This window comes from Rhamphochromis sp. 'chilingali', assembly GCF_963969265.1.
Source record: "Rhamphochromis sp. 'chilingali' genome assembly, chromosome: 22".
In the NCBI taxonomy this organism is placed as follows: domain Eukaryota; kingdom Metazoa; phylum Chordata; class Actinopteri; order Cichliformes; family Cichlidae; genus Rhamphochromis; species Rhamphochromis sp. 'chilingali'.
In genome coordinates, this window is record NC_137950.1 from 11,162,498 (window position 1) to 11,185,355 (window position 22,858).

Here is a 22,858-nt window from a genome sequence, read left to right on the forward strand (position 1 = left end):
ATCTTCTAAAGAGTGTGTGTGTGTGTGTGTGTGTGTGTGTGTGTGTGTGTGTGTGTGTGTGTGTGTGTGTGTGTGTGTGTGTGTGTGTGTGTGTGTGTGTGTGTGTGTGTGTGTGTGTGTGTGTGTGTGTGTTTGTGAACAGTAAGACAGGTCCTGCCAGGTTTCCTTCCCTCCTCAGCTACATTGTATCTAATCAACCAAACCTTGCTGAAGTTGCCTCTGTGGAAATATTATCTTTGCGCTTTAGTGTGCACAGTTTCTGCCTCCATTGGCCCTAAGGCTTACACTGTTTATTTTACCACAGTCGCTGATATGTTCTGAGCTCAACACACTTCAGTAATGAGGCAAGCAAACAGGGCCCCCGCAAGCATGCTCTGTTTGAGCAAAACAAACCATATAAACAACATATTTTCTTCAACACCAACATTAGCCTGAAAACTACAGCAATTTAAAGATAAAGTGCGACTGCAGAAGCACACAGGAGTTTGTTAAACACACGTAAGTTTCTGTTTCTGTTTCCTACATCGAGTCCAACGACGCAACCTGGCATAAAGAGTAGCTTCCAAAGCAGTTTGCAGCTGGAAAGGCACCAGCACTCTTATGCAACTCTTATTTACCGTTATTTGACATCATGGGCAGTAATCTTGTCATACCAAAAACTGTGAAAACTGAATGCGCTGTCAGAGAGTCCTGCTCGGCTGTGATGTCATGAATGGCAAGTGCGCTGAATCTATTTGGAGCAAAGACGGAGTGAAAAAAAAAGCTATTAAAATCCCTGACTCATCATAAAAGGGGGAGGGCGGGTAGGAGATGAGTTAGGGTGAAGAGGAGAGATCTGGACGATTAGTCAGTTTTTCCATTAGGCCAAGGCTGGCTCTCTGAAAGAAAAACAAGTGTGGATGTCACATTAGGCCATGGCGACAGTGAGATGGCCTTAGGCTGAAGGCAGACATTCTGATAGAAAGGCTGTCTTTACTTTACCACGTTTCATAAAAATCACCATATGCAGCTTAGTATGTGTGTGCATTTGCGTGTCACTCACCCTTATCTCACTCGAGGTCGGACTCAGTGACATAGGTGAGGAAAAGGCAGGTTTTGGGTAGACAGCCATTCTCTGGTCTGGACTGGGCAGTCCGGTTATGTGTCTGCAGTAGGCTGTAGGGATGAGAGTGCCCGTCATACTGAAAATGGCAGCTCTTCTCCAAAGCCGAGAAGTCATCCTCCCATTCGAAGGCTGCACGCAAAACCAACCACATGTATAATTAGCCACACTGACAACTGTGTGATATCCTGCAGTGCACGGTGCAACCCTTGGTCTTTTTACATTGTCATAAGCCTTTTGTTTGATACAGATAAAAAGATAAAACTGTTAATAACACTGCCAAATATTATTTAGAATTATACTGCTGTTGCTGATGGTGATAACATCACCATCATATTTTATGAGCTCATTGTTCCATCTCTCTGTAAATAAAAAGGAAAAAGTAATGTAAAAAAAAAACACAGTAACTTCAGTGTAGCATTACTTCAGTCAAACTGATGACATGGCTGATACCCTTATCTCCGTCAAATTGATAACTGTCATGTACGTCAGCCTTTCTACAGCTTCATCTGCAAGCCACTTTGCAACCCACCTCGAGCCCAGCTCCTTCTTTTCATGCCGACCCCAATTTTGTTGCTATGGATACCTGCAATAGTGAGGTATTGCTACTGCTCTCTCTGGCTCAGCTTTACATGATGATACTACTAAATATAAATTACAGCATGAATGAAGGTGTTAAGTAAAAGTGCAATATGTTTCACTGGTACATTGTGTGTTTTGCTCTTTTTCTAAATAATGGCATACAATCTACAAAATCACTTGTGTAATTCTTGAAGACATTACCATTATCTTCTAATGTGACGCCTGGCAGGTTGGAGGAATAGCTGCTCATCAGAGACGTGTAAGACTCAAAGTGCATGTCCAGAGTTGGACTCTCCTAAGAATAAACAGGAAGTATTCAGTATTCAGTAACATGGTTGAAACAGTCCTGTTAAAAACATTTAATAAACACATTATTAGCTACAAAAAGATAAAAAGCCTCAAAATGCATTAAAATAAAGGTTAAAGTAGAACAGGAAATCAGTACCTGATCAAACAGGTAGACAATGACATCATCATCAAATGACACACTCTTCCTTATTTTCACTTTCCTGTCCCGTCCACATGATTCTCCTGGATGATTGTAGTTTTGAGAGGATGTTGGAAGTCTTCTTTGGTTGGCAGTATTTAAATTGTCTCTGTCAACATTTTCCCTCTGGTCATTCTCAGAGTTAGTGTTCGGACAGAAGGGGCATTGGGCAGTGGAGCTTTTCATAGCTGTCGTATTGTTGTTGTCACTGATAAGACAATCACTATTCCCAAGAAAAGTATTGCAATTCTGCAAGGAGTAAATGTCATTAAAAAGTTGTGCTGGCATACAGTCATCGCTGAAACTGATAAACTTATTGTGGTGATCTTGGCGGGCGGCCATATTGAAATTTTTTGTGTTAAAACTGTGTCCCACACATTTAAACTAAGTCTTGTCCAAGTGGGGAATCTGTACCAAAAAGATCAAGCAAAGCAAACGCTAGTTGCTTGATCCGTCGGCGCTGGCGACAGAGGGAGAAGGATGATGATGCTGTTACCAAGCTTGATCTGGAGTCAGTGTTCCTCCACGGTTTACAGGTTGAGCAGCATCTTTGAAAGCAGAAGCAGGTGACTGGTAGTCCCTCCTCGTCATCCTGTATCATCTGACCTGAGGACATCCACAAATGAAGCTCTTCATCCCTGTATGAATGATTCACAATGACTCAAACAGCTTCACCTCAAACTAATTAACGCACTAACCTACTGTCTGACCACCTACATGTGTTTCTTGCCTTGGTGTTGTCGTGGTGATGTTTGTGCTCTCAGCATATTCACAGATTGGCAAATACTTCAATGAATACAGAGATAATACAAATTATATTAAAATAAAATTCATTATGTAGGCCAATACACTCACTATGTTATAGTTATAATTAAAAAAAACCCCAATCTATATAGAATATAATTTTACTGTTTGCTCATTTTGTAAATTCTTGTAGCCAAACTGATTTTACCAGCTACAGAGTACCAATGTTTGTTCCACTTATTTACAGGTTTATTTACCTAAGAATGTATTTATTTACCTTGAGAATCTTAAAAAGCATATAGTGAAATGATAGTTGGGAGTGGAACAATTTATTATATTTTGTACATTTAGCATACACTAAATCCAGACATGTGACTAATGAAAGAAAGAATCTTGAACTTGTGACTCCCTAAGTTCTACTTGGAGTATTAGAGGGAGGGGGCACTGCAAATCATCATAAAGTGATTTACCTTTATCCTATGATGTAATATTTCTATCCTATTAGAAGACTTTACACTCCTACATAGCACCTACTTGAGGTGGTGCATTGATTTAAATACAGAAGTTTCACCCTTGCAAATATTTTTGCAAGGAAGCACCCCCCCCCCCAAATTCATGCAGCATGACCAAAGATTTGATTCTGCAGTCATGACAGAATAAAGATGGGAAGAAAGAAGTAGTGTGAGGACCAAGCTACAACACGCATGCCTTTATTTACACCTCCAAATAAGTCCATATAACAACATTGGACCGTCACTGCAGTCCAGTAGGGTTGGAGAGGCATGTAGCAAAGGAAGAGTCTGAAAATTATGTGAATAACATGTTTGAAGTCATCAGATTTTTATTATTAATCCTTTATTTATCCAGGTAAAAAATCTCATTGAGATTAAAAATCTCATTTCCAAGAGAGACCTGGCATCATGGCAACAAAAGTCACATACCACATAGGTATATAACATTTAAAACAAATGTCAACCCAAGATCTCACTTGAGAGACTGGTGGCTTCTTTTTCTTTCTTTTTTTTTTAAAGAATGGCGCACTGTCGTTCCTGAATAGTTCGAGAAACAAAGAAAATCAATTGCAAGGAACAATGGGGCTGTTCTGGAGGTCATGCTGGTACACTTAATATTGGGTTTTCCTTTAATATGTCACCAATCTCCACAGTTTCATCACCTACCACCTAACGGTGTTGATGGCACATGCCAGTTAAAATTAAGTAGTCAGTGCTCAGGCTCAAATTGCCTTTTAAAAATTATGCCCCAGTAGCTTAAATATTGAAATGGACTTTTTATCGCCTGGCCAAAAACATTTGGATGTTGATGGTGTGAGAATGGAACCTGTCGCAATTTTAAAAATATGACTAAAAATGACATGCATGCTTTTTCTAATTAGGATTCTCTTTTGCGTCTCCTCTAAATACAATTCCTTGGCAGTGTCAGCTTATTAAGGGTTCAGTTGCGGTACCCAGACATCCATTCAGTGTCTCTCAATAACAGGATGTGCTGAAACTGATTTGTCAGCCTTTGCCCGTTGGCTGAAGCAGCAACCGCAGATGCACGCATGCACACAAACACGTACATTATTTGAACACTCACTCCTGAGCCTGAATAAATATCGAAGCCCATCCGTCCACGGAGACAAAGACGCAATAGGAAACTTTCACCGCTCTGCAGTAACCAAGCAACCACTGGATGAGTGACTCAGGAAAGGAAGAGAGGAGCTGACTCACAGCAGCTGTGACGTAAACGATGTGAAAAGACACACACACACTCTCATGGTCGCACACACACGTATGCAGCAGGCCGTAAAGCCTGTAATCTGCCCTGTTTCGGGTAAATTAACACCTCACTGTGTAACAGGTGGACAGACTCGGGATAAGATTATAAAACTTCCAACCAGCCAAACCATGAACAGATACCTCAGTAAGAAAAGGAAAACACTGCACATTACACCCTTAGTGTCTCCAATTACTACACAGACTCCAAGGCATTATTAAAAAGCAAATGATACCTTTTCCTTATTCCTTTGTTAGTGCATTTCCTCTTAGAAAGCAAGTTTAAACTATCCAATGAAATCACCAGTGCGGCTCCACCCCCGAAATGTTTTAACTCTGTAAAAATAAAGAGAAGAACCTGTTTATCAATTTATATGCGTTGCTGCATCATGACACTGCATAATGTGTTGCACCATAATCTCTGAGCAGCAGCAGCAGGCATGCACAGTACCAGCACATGTCTTTTCTTACCTTGCATTCAGTCGGCCCAAGTAAGTCCCCTGATTTTAATGCATTGCAGGAACCTTATCGAGGAAAAAACAAGAGAGATAAGCTAAGCATACTGAGACGAGAGAGAGAGAGAGAAGAGACGGAGAGATGCACAGAAAAGCAGTTGGTGGGGGTTGGATGTGCAGTACACTCTTCCGGGAGAATTCCCGGCAGCAGAGTGCAGGACGGGGATCAATAACTTATCCCGTCTAATGTAACACATCTGTCCTTGCTGATGGAGAATAGCAGCAGAGTGAATGTCACAGTGACATGTAGACTTATAGAAAATCTGTGATACTTTGTGGCTGTTACATTATTCTCAAAGATGTTACAGCATAAAATATGTAAACACGTGTGTGTTGGCAGCATTTCTTTACACTTTAAAATAAAACGATAAAGCATTTCTTTATGTTTTCCTAGGGAAATGGAAAATGGGTGCAATGATTTGTTGAATTATGTGCAAACATATATGGAGAAACAGTACATAAAGAGCCTTTTGTTCTGTCCTCTGTCGAGATGATCCCACAATGCTTGAATAATGTTGATGTCCAGGCTCTGAGGATGCCAATTCATTTTTTTGTCCAGGTGCGCCTTTAATGCACTGGCAAGGTTTTTGCAACCACTGTCATGTTGAAAAACGAAACTATGAAACTGTTGTCAGTCAAACTCTTCTAAGATGTATTACAGTATTGAATAGTGGATCAAAACCTGACGGTACTTTTATATGTTCACAGTTACACAACTTTTAACAAGACCCTCAACATCACTGGCAAAAAACAAAAAACGCAACTCCAAACCATCACAGTGTTTTCACGTGGTTGTACCTCTCACTTTCCTCTCTCCTGAAAAAGAGCAGTGCAGCATTTTCCAAGATTTACATGAGAAGTAATTTTGTGACACACTACACTGCTGACATGCACACAAAGTAGGGCAAGTCAAATCTCAGAAGTAGAACCATTTACAGCTTAACCTTAATATTTGCATATTTGCCAACAAAAGTGTTTCCCTTGAAAAAGGAGTTTCAAATAAAAACACAACATGACCAAAAGATAACTTCATGCATTAGAATAAAGTGTCCAGTTTGTGTCTGACCTGCTGAAGATAAAAAAAAAAAAAACCCTGTCTCCTTAGCAGTGATCCTAAGAGTATATATTCCACGCATTTGTAAGGCCAAATACTTGGAAAGACCCCGACAGTCTCATGAGTATTGTTTCAACAATGAATAGCGCTCCCTCTAGAGGTTGGAAGCAGAATAGCAGGCAGTTTTAGGAGCCGTTCCTACTGAAAACTGGAGACCTGGCATAAAAAATAAATACATTCAAACCCCGATATGAAATACACTTCCTACTTTATACATATTAGACTGCTAATGTTGCTGTAGGCTATAATATGTTTCACCTAAAGATGGAAATAATATTAAAGCTGCTTCTGCTGGATCATTGCAGCTATAAATAATATGTTTACCACAGCTGTTGACACTGCTTCTGCACATTGTTCCCCTTTTTTTCTGGTTTTACTTTTTATTATCACCATACAGCTTTTCTGTTGACTTAGTCCTCCCCTTGGCAACAAAATCACTGATGCTGGAGTTCTGCTTTACACACCCAGACAGCATCAGGATGTTGTTCCCAGGAGGAAACAGCATTCACCATTCAGTCCATCTCTGCTTTTCAATAGGGAAAAAAAAGGATGTGAACCAAGCCAAAGAGACGGACAGATGGTGTTTCCATACAGAATCCATCCTTTTTGCTTATTGCCAAACTCCTCCTTCCGCTCATTTCACCAGTGTAGAGTCGTCTTCCCGGGAATCATGTCGCACGGCAACCTTCATCCATATCAGGTCAGCCAGGGCACCCTGACTGCTTACAGTACAGTGTTTCAGTACAGTCAACGTTTTATTTGACTGGACTTAGCAGTACATATGAGAATGTGATGGAGTGGCAGAGCTGAAAGCCTTCTCACTGGCACAAAATGCGAGCTTGTTCCGCTCTATTTCACGTTCTATTTTCACATTGGAGCAATGATGAATGTGTCCTGTCTGAGTTTCCCATAATCAGATATGTCGACAGCTTCTGCATCCAAATGTCAGATGTATGATGCAGCTTTAGTTTCGATCAAACAGGAAGAAGGCCGGTAGCTGTATTTTATTATTTGCTGTAGTTTATTATTTCTCTAAAGTACTGGAGAAGTGATGATAGTCAAGCTGGCTTATTTTGGGCCAACTCATCATGGCACAACCTGTGACATCGTTTGGAGCAGGCATCAAGAAGTGAAGGAAAGGAAAGACAAGAATTAGAACTGTGTTAAGCTCAAAAGGGGGGACACAGTACAACACTGACTTGACACATGTGACTTGAAGAGCTTTTGAAATTCATAATTGGCTAGTTTGGACTGGCTTTGGGTCACCGCTCCAATTGAGTTGTAAGGAGCACAGTGCATGCCAAGAGATCTGTGCGACTATCCTTTTACACTGTAGGCGCAGAATCATCATATTCAGCCGGCAGACGGCAAGTGACACCAAACAATCCGTGAGAGGAGGGTAATTGGAGATCACTGGGCTTATTCTGAGCGTGCCAAGTACACGGTGCTCAAGACCCCTGAGAGAAACATATGGAGCTCCAGTCCCTAAAGCCACTGTCTTGGCAGCCGTGGAATGAGACACGGCAAAGCACTGTGGGTAATGTACAGCAGCATCCAGTAAGAATGCCGCTGGTGCTCTTTGCAGCCTTTATTTGGACACGGCTCGGTCTCATGGGCGCAGATGAGAGAAGCTGAGAGGGAGTGAAATGCTACACTAAAAAAACATCATAAAACGTAATAAATATGTCACCCTGTTGGTTTAAGGTGTGCAGTCCTAGCAGTAATAAAACTGTAACATCCTCTTTTTTTGGAAAACTGTTTGAAGGAAAAGCCGGTGTGCCAGCTCTGCATCTGTGAAATGAATGACTAAGCTGCTTCGCATCAGCTGTACAGTGCACAGCTCCCTTTGCAGAGAGAAAATATTTTAATAGTGGCTTTTATATGAACACATGAGTGTGTAATCTGTCTCAGATCATAGGCCCTCTGTTGACAGCAGTACACCTGCTCTTCCAGATCTCTGAGAACACTGCCAGTCTGTCTGAACTAGCCAGTGCCAGGGGGCATACTGCATTGGGGAAGGCGTGACTGTGTGTTTGAATAAAAAAGAAGCGGACAGACAGATATAGGATCAGACAGGAGTGTATGAGAAGCTCAGATCTTTGTCAGCTGGGTAGGGATGAGGTGGAGTTGGGTGGGATCTATCTGAACTCATTCTTTGGTGATATGAGGACATAAAGTGTAATATATTAGTCTAAAAACTGTAGGCTACTTCAAGAATGACTTGCACAGGATGGGAAATGTGAATCATTTTAATATATCCATACTTTAATTAGATATTTAAGCCACGAGCCCATTATTGTTCTATTTTGGGCATGTCAAACATTTGGCCTCCAATCTGATACCCAAATCTGGCTCTAGCTTTTTCAGTAAATTTAAACATTTGTTTATGCCATTTTAAGCTCAAATAGTTGAGATATTTCTTTCGTTTACTACAGAAGCATTTCTTTCTCATGTAGAAAAACTGGTGTATACTGTTGAAACTGAACCGCTTTATCTCATATTAAGATCTCTGACAGATTAAATGTGTGATTAAACTTCTTTGCACTGAAAGCAGGGGGGTTTCGCCGATCTGGCCCACTTAAGGTCAAAAGTGGCGCATGGTGCAGAATTGCTTTGACATCCCTGTTCTACTTCCTTGGGATTACTAATTAGACCTGGCCTCTGAATTTGACTCCATAACCACTAAATAAAGGAAGAAGTGAAAAATATGAAGTGAAAAAAAGTTGAATGACTTTGTTTAAGGAAAATGACATAAAAACACAAGTTTGCTGATGCAAAGGAGCTGACCTTTATTAAAATAAACTTTACCTTTAACATTTTTTTTCTTAGTGATTAAAGAAAATCACACATTTAGGCTTAAAAAATGTTCATCTTATGAAGTGGATGGTTTTTTTTAAATACTGGTACAGATCATAAGAAACATTGAAAACAGGAGAATAGTCCAGCCTCCTACCACTTGGTGGCAGTAGAGTGTAAAAGTTAGCCTCAAGTGGCGTATTAAAAATTGCTAAGTACTTTATTTCACACACTAACACACAAACTGTAAAGCATCCTAGCAGGGAAAATTGGTGATGCTACATTTGCGATATTTGATTTTCCAGACATTCAGAGCAAGGAGGAGAGCAGCTTTTATCACTTAAACCGCTACATCAGCCGGTTGGTGCAACCAACAAACCAAGTGGTGAAAGGCCTGACCTGTCTGTCACTTGGTAGCTGTCGCACTTATCCATGTAAACACTTACCTCATCCAGTGCTGTAATCAAAGTGCTGCTAAGGGCTCAGCTCAGCAGGGCAAAGTGATACTTCAGCATTAAAAAAAGTGAACATGCAGAGTTCATACATGTGAGAAGGAATTTCCTTAAACTGTCAGGACTGCTGGCGAGCCAACGACAGAGAGAAAAACTGTTAAAAGGCTTGACTGTGACCTCTGACCTGTACATACACACTCACATTTAGGCACACATACTTGATCACAGCTGCGGTGCTCCTCGACTGGTTTGAAGTGTTTTTGAAGGAGCTGAGTTCAAGCACTTGTTGACAGAGCTTTAATTTACACACACACACACAGGCACACAGACAGCCCTGATCAGATAAGAGCAGATCTGTTTCAGCGGCTAATCTTACATGTGATGAGATTTACAGGGGCTTGTGGCATTGGAATATACATAACTATCTTTATTTGGGAATCAAGCTCTGCCCAGGGCTATATCCTCTATCTCACACTATAGGAACAGGAAACAGGACACTATGCTTTCATGATGAATCCTTTTATATAGTGGCTTGTTTTGGTCTGTGGTTCTCAGCAGTTTTTGGTTAGACCCTGTAGCAAACAATAAAGCCTGGAACACTTACATAAATCACTGTCTGTGAACACAGTTCACCGTGCCATCCTCGAATCCAGGTTAAAGCTCTGTAATGCAATGAAGCTATGTGTTGGCCGATTCAGAGACAAACCTCACTTAAAACGGACTGAGGCAAAGTGGAAATAGTGAAATGCCTCAGTTTAAACATTTGAGATGTCTTCTAAAATATGGGTTTTTGCAAATCAATGCATTCTCTTTTTAATTACATTTTGTGCAGCTTCTCTACTTTTTTGGAATTCTGTTTGTATATAATTACATTACCATAGACTATAAAGCATTGTTCAGTCCACTTGAAACACTGTTATATTAAAAGGCTACAGTGTTAACCAGTTACCACCTCCAAGCAATTTTTAGGTTGCTACTTTGCACTAAAACGAACACCATGCGACACAAACTGCCAACATGTAACTGAAAGTCAAGGGCTGTGCTTTGGCCAAAATTATATGTAAAACTGCTCCTCAGACAGACCACGCAAAAGAGTGTCTCATGTCTGCTCCCACATGACCTGGGCTGCTCCCACTGGCTGCCACTTGCTGTCACTGAGACACTTCCTAACAGGGCGTGGGCAGCTCATTAGCAGTAAAACAGCTGATTTGAAACAGGGTTAAAACCAGGGACATTGTAGAGATAGCATAACAGACAATTTATAAAGGATTTCCACCTGAAGATATTTAATTTATGTCATTTCCTTATTTAAACAAATGTCCCCTTTAAAACGTAATTGTTTACGTGTCACACAATAGGTATGTTATGTAGTGCTGTGCATCCATACATAGACCTACTTTAATCAGGAGGCAAATCAAGTTCAGGTGGCACTGGTCTGTATTCACCTGAAGCCTGAGAAAGGGAACACTCTAGTATAATATCCACACTGGAGTTAGTTGGTTGTGGTTGCTAGGTGTACTAACATGGGCTAGAGTAAGCTCATACTGCAGTGCTTAGACCAGGGTGACACCCCAATATGTACATTATAAATGTCAATAAGTCTTTGAAGCATCACAGTTTACTTACTGATTACCCCACAGGGTACCTTTCTTGTTCTTCATTATAAACATATTACATGTATGTGTGAGTTTTATAGCTTTAAGCAACTTAAAGGCAGCAACATGAACACACACTCAAGCAATATGCTTTGGGTTCATTCAAAATTGCGCACACTGTCTCATTGTACTGCATACGCACACTAACCAGTTGCACAAGAGTGCATCAAAACAGTGCATGGATGAAATAGAATGGCATGCACACATGCACATGCACACTGAATGCCACAGACAATCACACATTTAGTGCTGAAAGACAGGTGCCAAAACAGAAGCACAAGACTAAACTGTTCCAAAGACAGAGGGTGGTGAGCAGTCCTGGAGGGTGGAGTTTAAGAGTACTTTTGAAGGGCTGGACTTGGCTGAATTTCAGAGTGTCTCTGACATGCCCACACCGCAGCTGGTCAGATAGAAATAGTCAAAGGTGTAACTGAGCCCAAAAAGAGGAGGAGTGACCACTTTCCCTGGACGGAAGGACGAACAGGGTGCCTCTCTCACTCATGTCTGAGAGGCCGAGCATTGCAGGCATTAGTGGGGGACTTAAAGATTTAGTTTAGCATCAGTGGAACATCAAGTCTAACCTGATGAGCCATCATAAATAAATAAAGCAGATACATGATGTCAGGATTTGATATCAAGAGTGTAAAGTGCTTAATAAAATATATAAACATGATTAATAGTACATTTAGCGAGTGATTCAACTGATCAGTCCAGATTTGATCAACCCTCTGACTCTTCAAACCTTTTGGTAACATTCAAGAATTATACTACAACTAACTACAACTGAAAATTAGGCTTCATGACAAAGTAAAATGACATCAAGAAAAAATGTGTCCAGGGCCAAAAGAAAAAGGAAACTAGCCAAAGGTCCTGCGGGAGGTGCAGGAAGCCGTAGAAGAGCAGGGAGCGCATTGTTTCACCTGCACTGCGGAGAGCCTTCCTGCAAAGTCATCATAAAAATCCATCATCTAACGCATGCACCTGGATAAGCCAGGACCATGATGGAAATAAGTCTGTTGTTGGGAAAGAAAAACTGTGGAAATAGTCTGCTTCGGGTAAACCTGTGCACTTTTCGGTGGTGCAGAAAGTGCAAACGTCTGCAGATGTCAAAATTACTGCTTATTGTCACAGATTTGCAAACTTTGCATAAAGCTGTTTGTAGTATGTCATCATGAGACACTAAAAACGGGGGGTGAGAAAAAAAATTCTTGCTCTGTAACAAAAAATTGTGAAAAATTGTAAAATCCAGAACTGCAGTACATTTTATTACAGTCCATGTCTGATAAAAAGCAAGTGTTACAATTTTCAAGGTGATGGCACATGTTTAACATAAAGGATATTTACATATTCAAGTGTATGGTAGACACATTATGGCTAAAGCTGTAAATAAACAGCTGGTGTTGGTTCGCCTGGTAAATGCAATTAGCTAACTATTGCAGATTTGTTCAGGAAAAGCATTATATGTTATATGGATTCCACTTTCACAGCCAGTGGCACCAGAGGCTCCCATAAACCACCCATCTTCATTTAAGCTTTTTACTCAGGGATACTTGTGCATGCATGTCGAAGGAGCCCAGGTTTGAACCACCTGCCCTACAAATCAATCAAAAGCCCACTCATCCACCCGTGCCACAGTCATTAAATCACTCGTACTGAGACTTTATGAGCAAGATTCACAGAAAAAGCCGATGATGGGACAAAACTGAGAGTCAGGGATGCTGATAAAGTGAAAGTGAGAAGAAAATATTGAGAGAGACAAAGAGAAAAAACAGAAAATCATGAGCATTACATGTCAGCTGACTGCACCCAAGGATACAAATTTCCAAAGCTATAAAACTGAATACAACTGTCATGATGATGGTGAGATGATGCCCATTTAAAAAGTTTCATATTTGTATAGTTTTAGATTTTCATTTAAATCATAATGCCAAATCTCCGTGGTTGTTTATGCTAATAAATTAGATGCAGATACACAGAGAGAAAATGCTGTTTTTCTGCCTATCAAAGGTGAAGTGCAACCTACCTTCTGTTAATGGGAGCTTTACCTCTTCTTGTTTCCAGTCCTTTTGCTGGTTGTCCCATTATTCAGTGTTTCTCATTTTTGAAGGGAAAAAGGGGGAAAAGGCAAATATTGCTTTTTTGATTTGTGAGTGCACAATGTTCAAATCCAAGTCCAAAAAACGAACTTGTTAGTACCCGTGAGAACTGATTGCCTTGAATAAATCCTTGTAGCTCATCAGACCACTCCCTGCTAAGCTGCCTTACATGAGACAAGACTTTTTGCAGGTGCAGTAGACAAAAGGTAAAAGCATGAAACGTAGCAAAAGATCTGCATTGTAATTTTCTCTTCTCTTGTTGCTTGGACTCCCTTACAGCTGCTCGTCTGTCAGGAAAAGAAAAAAGAAACAAAATGCCCCAAATCACAATGTGTTTTGGACTGATGCCTCATCCCTATCTGTCTCGCTCTGTCTGTCTTTTCCTGTCTATCCCATCCCCCTCTTCCTCCTCTCATCCATTGCTCCATCACACAGGAAGTCTGGTCTTCCTGAAAACAAGTCTCCGAGCATGGAAAGGGACAAGGACAAGGGGGGCAGGTACGTGTGGGGGCGCAGAGGATGTTTTTGTCATTCCACTGCCCCTCTGGTTACTGCAAGCCTCAATGTAGTCCATCCTGAGGAAGCCAAGCCCTCGTCACTCTGGTCAGGCCTTGGGCCCACACGTGCTCCCTCGTAGGGCCGGTGTGACGCAGTAACTGTAGCGCTGGAGTAATCCCTCCAAACAAACGCTGTTTCTTAAAAATCATAAAAGCTTTAACAAGCAGGAAAAAGTCAGCAACAATCACAGCAGACGATCAAATGTAGCATACAGCAGCGCTGTGTGGTGAGGCTCAGTGTTAGAACAAAAGTCGAAGACTTTGCCATCTATCCAGCCTCCATTTCCTGTATGTAATCACTGCAATCTGCCAAGCCACCTGCAAGTGTGGGAATTTATCTGCACATGGTTTTCCACAGAGTCCCACTGACTGATTTACAGTGTAACAAAAAAATGGACACATTGTCCAAAATGGGAAGTTTTAGTAATAATCTTCAAAAGTAAAAACATTTACTAACGTAGCTATGCTTTTACAGTTCGGGTGAAAAAAACTGAATACGTTTCATGCTCTGTAAAAAGCTGGATATTAAAGGTGCAGAGAAGTCAGGCTGCTTTAAATGCAACAATTCAAATCATTTCAGCGACATATTAAAGTGATAAAGGGAAAAAGAAAACATTTAGCTGGAAATAATTAAGAACAATAAAGAAATCCTAGAGTGGGCACAGAAACACCTCCGTCAGTGACTCTGCTTCATCTCTGCATCCACAAATATAAGTGAAATCTGCAGCCTGAAAAGAAAAAAAAAACATATTTAGAAGCACAAACGTACCGCATTACTGCAGTTATTACCTCTGCCATGTTTTTGGTAATGTTTACGAGTCTGTGTGTGTGTCATTCTGTCTGTAACACATAGTAACAGCTTAGCAGTCCAATAACATTTGCCTTAAATCCACCAAAGTCTTCGAGGTCAAACTATGGTGGGTCAAATTGACAGAAAGCCTTATAACTTAGAAACTATGATTCTTGTAAGTGTAGTGTGCATTGTCAGCATATAGAAAGTATCATATAAAGATTTAAATATCATGACACATTTGACGTGTGACCTCTCATTCAATGTCAATAGATTGAGCTGAAAGTCAAAGTGATAATAATGCCAAACAGAGTGTTTATTCAAAGGTAAAATTATAGCCATTGTTTGTGCCGACAACATATAGACATATAGAAAATAATATTATGGGATTCTAAATATTACATTACTTTGGACCTCTGATCTCTTCAAGGTCGAATAAGGTCAAACTTTTTTTAAAAAGCATTTTATTTTGAAAACTATGCTTAAAATTCTACTTCCTTTGTTTGCATAAAAATCACGTTGTCACAATTTACCTCTGACCTTACTTTACGATTTCACATCTGCCTTAAAGAAACTATTTGGAAAGAAGTTTAAAGTACAGTGTAATTAATTTCAAGTAGAGTGTAATTTAGCCGAAGAACAATGATCTTATATTGTAAGTACACTGTACTTTTCAGGATGTGTTATGGAGCAACCTGCCTTTTTATATCATAATGTTTTACATTGTTATTTAATATTTATTCTGCGGATGCACACGATGAATAGTGTATTATTTAATTCATCTTTTCTTAAGATTACTTAATTTACTTATAAAAATTGCTTATACACAAATAAGTTACATATCATTTGCTTCTGCTTTCTTGTATAATACCTGGAAGTTAGGCAAGGTTAAGACACTTCATAATGCGTCACATGCAGAGAAAATTAAGATGCTTTTACCAATTACCAGGAAATTAAGCCGTTTTTAAAAATGCTTACAGTATAATTATTTTTTATTTCTTTGTAAAAACCTAGTGTACCTATTTTTAAGTATTCGTAACAGCTATAACTATGTTGCAATGTGCATATTAATACAATTACACCTTTAATGCATCGTATCTAAAAAATAATAGTACTCAAAATTATCTCATGTGTATTAAAGTATATTAAAGAATTAAATTAAAATTATTATTTTTTAAACAGGGCAAATAACAAAAGCCTGTACTGCAAACTTCTTATAGTCAGTTTAAAACAAAGAAAACAAAATTATTATGCATACAAAATGCATTACTATTCCCTTAAAAGCAAATACTGCAGAGAGTGTGAGCTGCCTGGGCAAATGTTTGTAGTTTGCAGTGTTTTGCCAGAGTAATACTGTGTGAATATAATAGAGGGGGGAAAAAATCTTACTTTAAGACGTGCTCTTCTCTTTATTCTCTGAACACAGTAAGAAAACGTTCGTGCGACGTGTCAGTATATATGCTAGTATTTCTGAAACACATATCATACTTCTCCAATGTATGCTCAATCATCCAACTATGTCCCACTTTTTGGGGCATACTTTTCCAAGCTTGTGAGAAAAGGCACAGCGATCCATACAAAACTAAATGCATTTATATAATGTAAGTCTAGTGTGAATGTCTATTGTATGTTCCTCATTTTCTAAATGCTAAATGTAGTATTGCTGGAAACAGTGTGGCTGTGAGCGGAGACAGCTCCATGGAGCAGAGCCTGAAAGTGACAGACTCCATAATAACAGGATGTTTACAGCATGCGGAAGCCCTGCCAGGGACAACCACAAGCAGGCAGCAACTTTGGCTGTGGCTGGAAACACGAGTGAAGAGGAAATGCAGGCCGGCCAGATTCCCTCCAGATGCACCGAATATAACCTCACTGACTGCTGTTTTGTTTACACAGAGTCTCTACCTGCTTGGGGTCTGTTTAAGTCTTTCTTTTTTCCACAGTGACCCCTGGAGAAAGAAAACACAGCTGTATGATGGCACACAGTGATGGCTGATGGGGTCAGCTGCAGGTGACAGTGGACAGACAGAAATTGGTGGTTTCTGACATTTAGGGTGGGTTGAAGCTTGTTCACTGTCACCAGCTGTTTCTTTTCGACCATCAGTGTTCAAATTTTGCACCAGACATCACTTCTCCAATGAGCACTTGTGAACTTGAGTAAATAGTAGTGTAGGGTGTGAATACTTCCTGTTTGCCATAGGACAAAAAGGCCTTCTGTCACCTGGTGGGTATCATCATTTCATCTGAGTTGATCTGATCAGATTCCTTTGGTGTAAAGAATTTTATCAAAACAGTTATAAAAGAGAGCTTGAGTGTGTCTTTAAGCTTTTTGGACCAGGACAGAAGTGGCTACATAGAACAGGGTGAGTTACAGTTGAGTCACATGCACAGAAAGCATTCTGATCTGATATATAAAATCACCTTTTGCCAAGACAATTTTAGTGTGTTGTTCGTTTCTGTGTTTCTTGTTCACTTGTCACTTCACTGCTCTCGGTCAGGCTCTTCTTGGAGAACTCTGTGAAGGAGCAAGACCTCTGACCCCAGCAGACACCAGAGCTTTCCTCCTGGAGGGAGACTTGGATGGTGACGGTGAGATCGGCTGGGAAGGTCAGTGTGTCTGAGTACAACTAACCAAAGATATAGAGTTCACATTTTTATTTTTGTGCTTTTTCAGGCATGTGTATTTGATTTGATGCCATAGTCACACATCTGTCTGCTTCCCAGGTGTTGCTGCCCATTCTAAGCTTGACATCACTTCCGCTTTCCCACGATGTAAAGCTGATTGTGACATCACTAGTCTCGTCCAATCAGCTTTTTGCCAGTCTTCTTCGGGCCAATCAGCTGTGATTCTGTGTACTTTAAATCTCACTGGACATTAGTCATTGTCCCTTGCAGATGCCTTCATGCAACCCACCTCCTCCCCATCATCACCTCTCGCTCATCTTTCAGGCTCCATTCAAGCCTTCATCTTCATCTCCACCACCAGCATCTAGACTCCAGGGGGTCCTACCATAATCCCTATAACTGCTGGGATTTCGTTCAGTGACGCGCCATCGGAGTCTAACCACCAAATACCTCAAACTGAATTCTGTATATTAATAAATTATGTTCAGTTCCATCATAAATGATCCCTCCTTATTGAAATGAAGACAAGCACTCCTATAGAAAACAGTAGGAACAGCTTTAAAAATAGGTCTTTAGTCATCACATGTTTATTATATAATTCAATTCTAATTTATATTGTACCATTATATTTATTCACCAGCCTTGTGGTCAGGTCTTATTCTGAAAAAACAAAAATCATTTTCACACTTTTTTTTCTTTTTGTGGTTTCTTTGTTTATGAAAATAATAAAGCGCACTCATCATTAATAACAATAAGCAGTGATTGCAAAGAAAAATCTTTTCCCGATTATGTCCGTTGTCATTTTGAATCCCAGATCCCAGGTGCTGGTATCAGTGGCAGTCACCAGCTATAACATGATCTCTTGACAGTGATCTGTCAACCTTACACTGTCTTTTACTTTGCAAAGCTAAAATGTAGCTGGTGTCTTCATCTAATATTTTTATTTTTCAGAGTTCTGGTCAAGTCTGCACAAGATCTGAATGATTTACTGCATGGGGATGATCCTTTTCCTACAGTAAACCCCAAGTTAGATCTCGCTTCTCTGCTTTGTGTCCCTGCTAGAATATATGTTTCTTCATGGTGTGACTTTTACTAGCCAGTGAGAGACACAGATGAGTAGTTACAGTAAAACCTATTGTTTTGATGTTATATTGAGCACTGGGTCACATCCAGGCTAGCCAAGGGGGTTGGGGAGGAGTACACAGGAGACTTTTGAGTCTCCACTTAACCGCACGTGCAATTTTCCAATCAGCAAATGAAGTCGCCCCAGTTTAACACTCCGTGCGCAGTAATTGGTGTGAATATGTTTACATTTAGATTCCATGTGTTCAGTATTTATCCCGTGTTCCTTGAAATCATTTTAAAGAGGTGATTGATTGATTTGCTATAGATGCCAAAAAAAAAAAATCATCAAGACTACAGATGAGCCATTAGAAGAAATGGTTTCTTCTGCCTTTACATTTTACATTCTCGTACAGCTAATGCAGCACAAGGCTCTGGGTTAATATAACTCCTTATTTTAACAGATCGACTGCATGCATTCATTCCTACACCGGGTCTTTAGTATCTATGGAGAATATTAACAATTAAGGTGGGGATCGTGCAGTTTAATTTTCACTTAAAGTTTAACGTTACAAGAAAAGATATTCAGCCAGCATGCAACCAGCTTCAGTTAGAAAACAGTTTCCCAAGCATATCACATCTATTTGGTTTTTTCTTATTGTCTTTATAGATGAATGCTGGACAAAAAAGCTAACTTGTTACAGTTCGATGGTGAGGGCTCAAGCGCAGGACTCCAGAATCAGCTGTACACAATAATTTATTTGCAGAATCCACATTGTGTATTTATGGGAAGTGCAGGGCAGTGCTATATACAATTAGGTGAGGGACGGGGCTCCGGGGAAATCCACGGGGGTAGTCACGCATTCTCCAACTCTCCACACTCACAGCCACAGGTTCACTCTTCCACACTTGACACAAAGAATCGCACGGGGAGGGAATCCAGGAGGTCTGTAGACGGGGAGACGAGGATTAGTTACACAGTTCACTTTTAAACACTTGAGCTTAGCTTAGCTGTAGACTTGACATTCACTAACGCCTGGCAGACAACAATCCAGCGAAGAACAGCAGTCACCTCCTGGCTTAAATGCTGACCGCCCTGATTAGGCTCACCGACGGCGTGAACCCACAATGACTTCCGCCTCGGCGATAGAGAAGAGGAGAGAGAGAGAGTGGAAGTTGGAGAGAAAGACAGAAAAAACCTCAGATCAGCTGGACGACATAACTACATTATCACCAAAAGGAATTCAGATTGTTAAGAGTATAAATGGTCATGTAAAATGGTGCTTTACCACTAAAAGTCCTGCATTTATTTGTAAGTAACAGAAAAATGTTCATCAGCTGTTAGTAAATTACTCATTAATCGTGGATAATGGAAGTAAGATATACCAGTGTAATCACAGACACATGACTACAGAAAATAAAATAATGAAAAAATGAATAAAATTGCACTTTTAAAAAGCTAGAGATAGAAAATTTCACTAAACTTTTGTTCATAGTGAAAAAAAAATTGTATTACATTTCCACCAAACTGTTTCACTGCAGTAGTAAGACGCAGGGCCAGATAGGTTGGATCAATACTAGTCCAACTTTATTTCTTCTTCTTCTTCTTCTTCTTCTTCTTCTTCTTCTTCTTCTTTTTTTTTTATCTTACTTCAAACACTACAGACTAAAAAAAGCTTATTGGTGCAAATTGCACCAGGGGTGCACAAGCAGGGCACAGTTGGCTCATGCAACTGATCTCTGGCAAACAGGAAAGTGGCTGTGAGGTGACTGGGTGTCTGGCAGAGCTTCGGAGTACCTGCATGACCCAGCAGAGAAACTCTGCGACGGGATTAAATTTCTGATCCGACGCATTTACAGTTCTGTCAATGATGCACATTTATTTGCAACTTTCTCCCAGACGGCGAGTCACTCACCTGACTGGCAGAGGACAGAGCGACAGGAAACAAGGGTCACTTCTAGTTCTGCTGCAGCACCAAAGAGCGACCTTCTGCTCTCAGGCGGAGATATTGATTCAATATGTGCACTCTTCTGCACACAGAAGGCAAAATATCTCTGTGGCCTAAACCCATTTCACAGGATTTTCTGAAATGTACATTTCAGAAGACGTCCTATGATCATTCGTTGCTGCTTCAGATTACAGGCTTGATGGGTTTCATTCCTGCTGTGAGATATTTGTAATTTAAGCCTGATATTGAAGAAGGGCAGAAATAGTTACAGTATCTATGGCTGAGTCGTTTGAGGTGAGAGACCTCATTTGACCACAGCAGATGTTAAATGCCAAAGATTAGTTTTTCCAGAGTTTTTAAGAAGTAAAGAAAAAGCCCAGTGAAACACATTTTAAGTACAATTTGTGGCTTCTTGGACAACCTATGCCTGAAGACATTTCTGTGAAAGACTTATGGAGAACTGTAGCAGCAGCTAAACTAACAACGTATTACGTGTCCAGAGCTTGAAATTAAATATGTTTAATATAGATTCTGTTATGATTTGTACACACAATTAAATTCTGCTGGTATTTCAATAAAACTCCTCATCATCTCAATACTGCCACCTGATGTAGAATTACTGCATAACACCTGGCTATCCTAAAAAAAGCAAACATGATAAGGAAAGTCCCCAGGACTATCCCCGTTTAATTGTCATTTGTTTTGATAGTACGTGAGAACTCGGTGTCATTATGCAACCATCCGGTGCCAAACTGGATTAGTTAAAAGGATGATGATGATGATAATGGGTGCGATGATACCGAGGGTATCAGCTTTCAGCGTGTCCCCAAATAGCACCACAAATAGTTTCATCGCCATATGGAGAAATGGTTTGAATGGATGTAAGAGGTCCAGAAATAAGTTCCGGCATGAGAGCCGGTGGCTGTATGTAGGTGCATAGTGGTGATGTACTATTAAATTAAAGCGTTTCAATTAATCCCTGGAGCTCCCCACTTCATATAAACGTCTTCCTCCTATTCATAAGACTATAACTCACAGTTTGGCGTGGAAAATTATCATAACATTGTTTTAGTTCAGTATTGCTATTATATACAAGTCCCCTCTACGCATTCACGGCAATAAAAATGAATGAAACTTCAAAAAATGGGGCACAATGTGCATAAACATACATACGAATTAGGAAGATAGAAATCATAAAGACTCATAGAAACCGTAGTCCATAAGTTTGACGTAGATTTATATATATATTAATAATTCATATAACAATCATACACACATAATTGTTTTTATCAAGGGAATAGATAAGCAGGACAATGTTTTTCTCCATAATATAGTAGTATAATAGCTGATCAGCCTAGTGTTCTCAATGTTGCCATTATGTGAAGCTAAGAACAGCTGGAATAGGGAAAAGTGTTAAAGGCATTCCCCTGTTGTGGGCTAAAAATCCAAAGAACAAATAAAGAAATGAACGTTTACATTTTGAACGTGGTGCTTTAACTTACGTAGGTTTTCGACTACAACGTCCCTACCTGCAGTGATCAATCAGACCAATCAGCCTGTTCTGACATTGGAAGGTCAGCAAAGTCATCGCAGACGTTTTACGCACGCCAGTTACGCACAAGCGCCGTTTCAACCAAACCGTGATCAGCGATGATGGTGTAAAAGCACAGAGATAATATTACCAAAATGTACTGAGTGTTTGGGGGGGTTTACAAAAAAACAACAACAACAAAAACACATTGCTTTATTAAAGGAACTTTTCTGAAGGTTATTTAGAACCAAAGCTGGTGAAGATAGCTATTTAAGGTCATTTAAAGAGTTCATAATCAACACAACGCTTTTTCACATTAATACATTTGTCATTTAAACATGATTAAAGACAGCGTTTGAAACGACATTCATTAAAGCGCAGTCAACAAGTGAAATTACATAAACACAGGGCAGGGATAGCTCAGTAGGTAGAGTGGTGGCCCCATGATCGGAAGGTCGGGGGTTCGACTCCACTGAACGGCTACCCTGAGGTACCCCTGAGCAAGGTACCGTCCCTACACACTGCTCCCCGGGCGCTCCACTGGCGGCTGCCCACTGCTTCACTGGGTGAATGGGTTAAATGCAGAGGAACTATTTCCCTATGGGGACTAACATGCACACTTTACACACTTTACACAAAGCAAAAACAAAAAAATAATAACAGTATTAAGTACGGTTGACTTGGAATAAGACTTTCTGGCTGTCAAAGATAATATAAAAGTTTACCCCAGCTTTCACTCTGACGTGTTCTGCACACTTTAACAGGCTGCAGAGTATGTTTCAACCAAATCAGCAACATATATTATTAGCCTTATGCAATATTAAGCACTTTCACATAGGCCTACGCTTAGCCTACCATTTAAGCATCTTCATTTATGTTCATATAAATAGAACAGCTCTGTCTACTGGACACATTTTTTGACTGACTGCTTTGCACACAGTGTCTGTTACATAGCCTATGCATCATATTTCGGGTGAGACAAGGTATATAAGCTGGTGAGAGTCGCTGGGGGCTTTACTGCAGTCA

The 22,858-nt window shown here is 40.1% G+C and overlaps 1 protein-coding gene across 2 annotated transcripts; it reads right to left on the minus strand.

Moving 5' to 3' along the window:
• Positions 1-57: 57 nt before the first annotated feature.
• Positions 58-13,595, minus strand: LOC308390628 (uncharacterized protein). 2 transcript variants are annotated; one of them, XM_080872826.1, is made up of 8 exons: positions 13,246-13,595; positions 5,162-5,214; positions 4,927-5,026; positions 2,668-2,777; positions 2,130-2,420; positions 1,886-1,979; positions 1,043-1,234; positions 58-878 (listed from the first exon to the last, which is right to left on the minus strand). In XM_080872826.1, the coding sequence occupies exons 4-7, from the start codon at positions 2,770-2,772 to the stop codon at positions 1,050-1,052; spliced, it is 675 nt and encodes a 224-aa protein (XP_080728952.1). In that variant the 5' UTR covers positions 2,773-2,777; positions 4,927-5,026; positions 5,162-5,214; positions 13,246-13,595; the 3' UTR covers positions 58-878; positions 1,043-1,049. The 2 variants fall into 2 exon arrangements, with proteins under 2 accessions (XP_080728952.1, XP_080728953.1); XM_080872827.1 differs by lacking the exon at positions 13,246-13,595 and having other exon boundaries at positions 2,130-2,809; positions 5,162-5,298.
• Between the last annotated feature and the right edge of the window lie 9,263 nt (positions 13,596-22,858).

What these genes read in the sequence shown, in the direction of transcription:
- LOC308390628 (XM_080872826.1), bottom strand. Translation starts at nt 2,772, where the DNA reads ATGATACAGGATGACGAGGAGGGACTACCAGTCACCTGCTTCTGCTTT. An exon ending in TTGTCTACCTGTTTGATCAG is followed by an intron (nt 1,980 to 2,129) that starts GTACTGATTTCC and finishes GTTTATTCTTAG; the next exon opens with GAGAGTCCAACTCTGGACAT. An exon ending in CGTCACATTAGAAGATAATG is followed by an intron (nt 1,235 to 1,885) that starts GTAATGTCTTCA and finishes TTTTGCGTGCAG; the next exon opens with CCTTCGAATGGGAGGATGAC.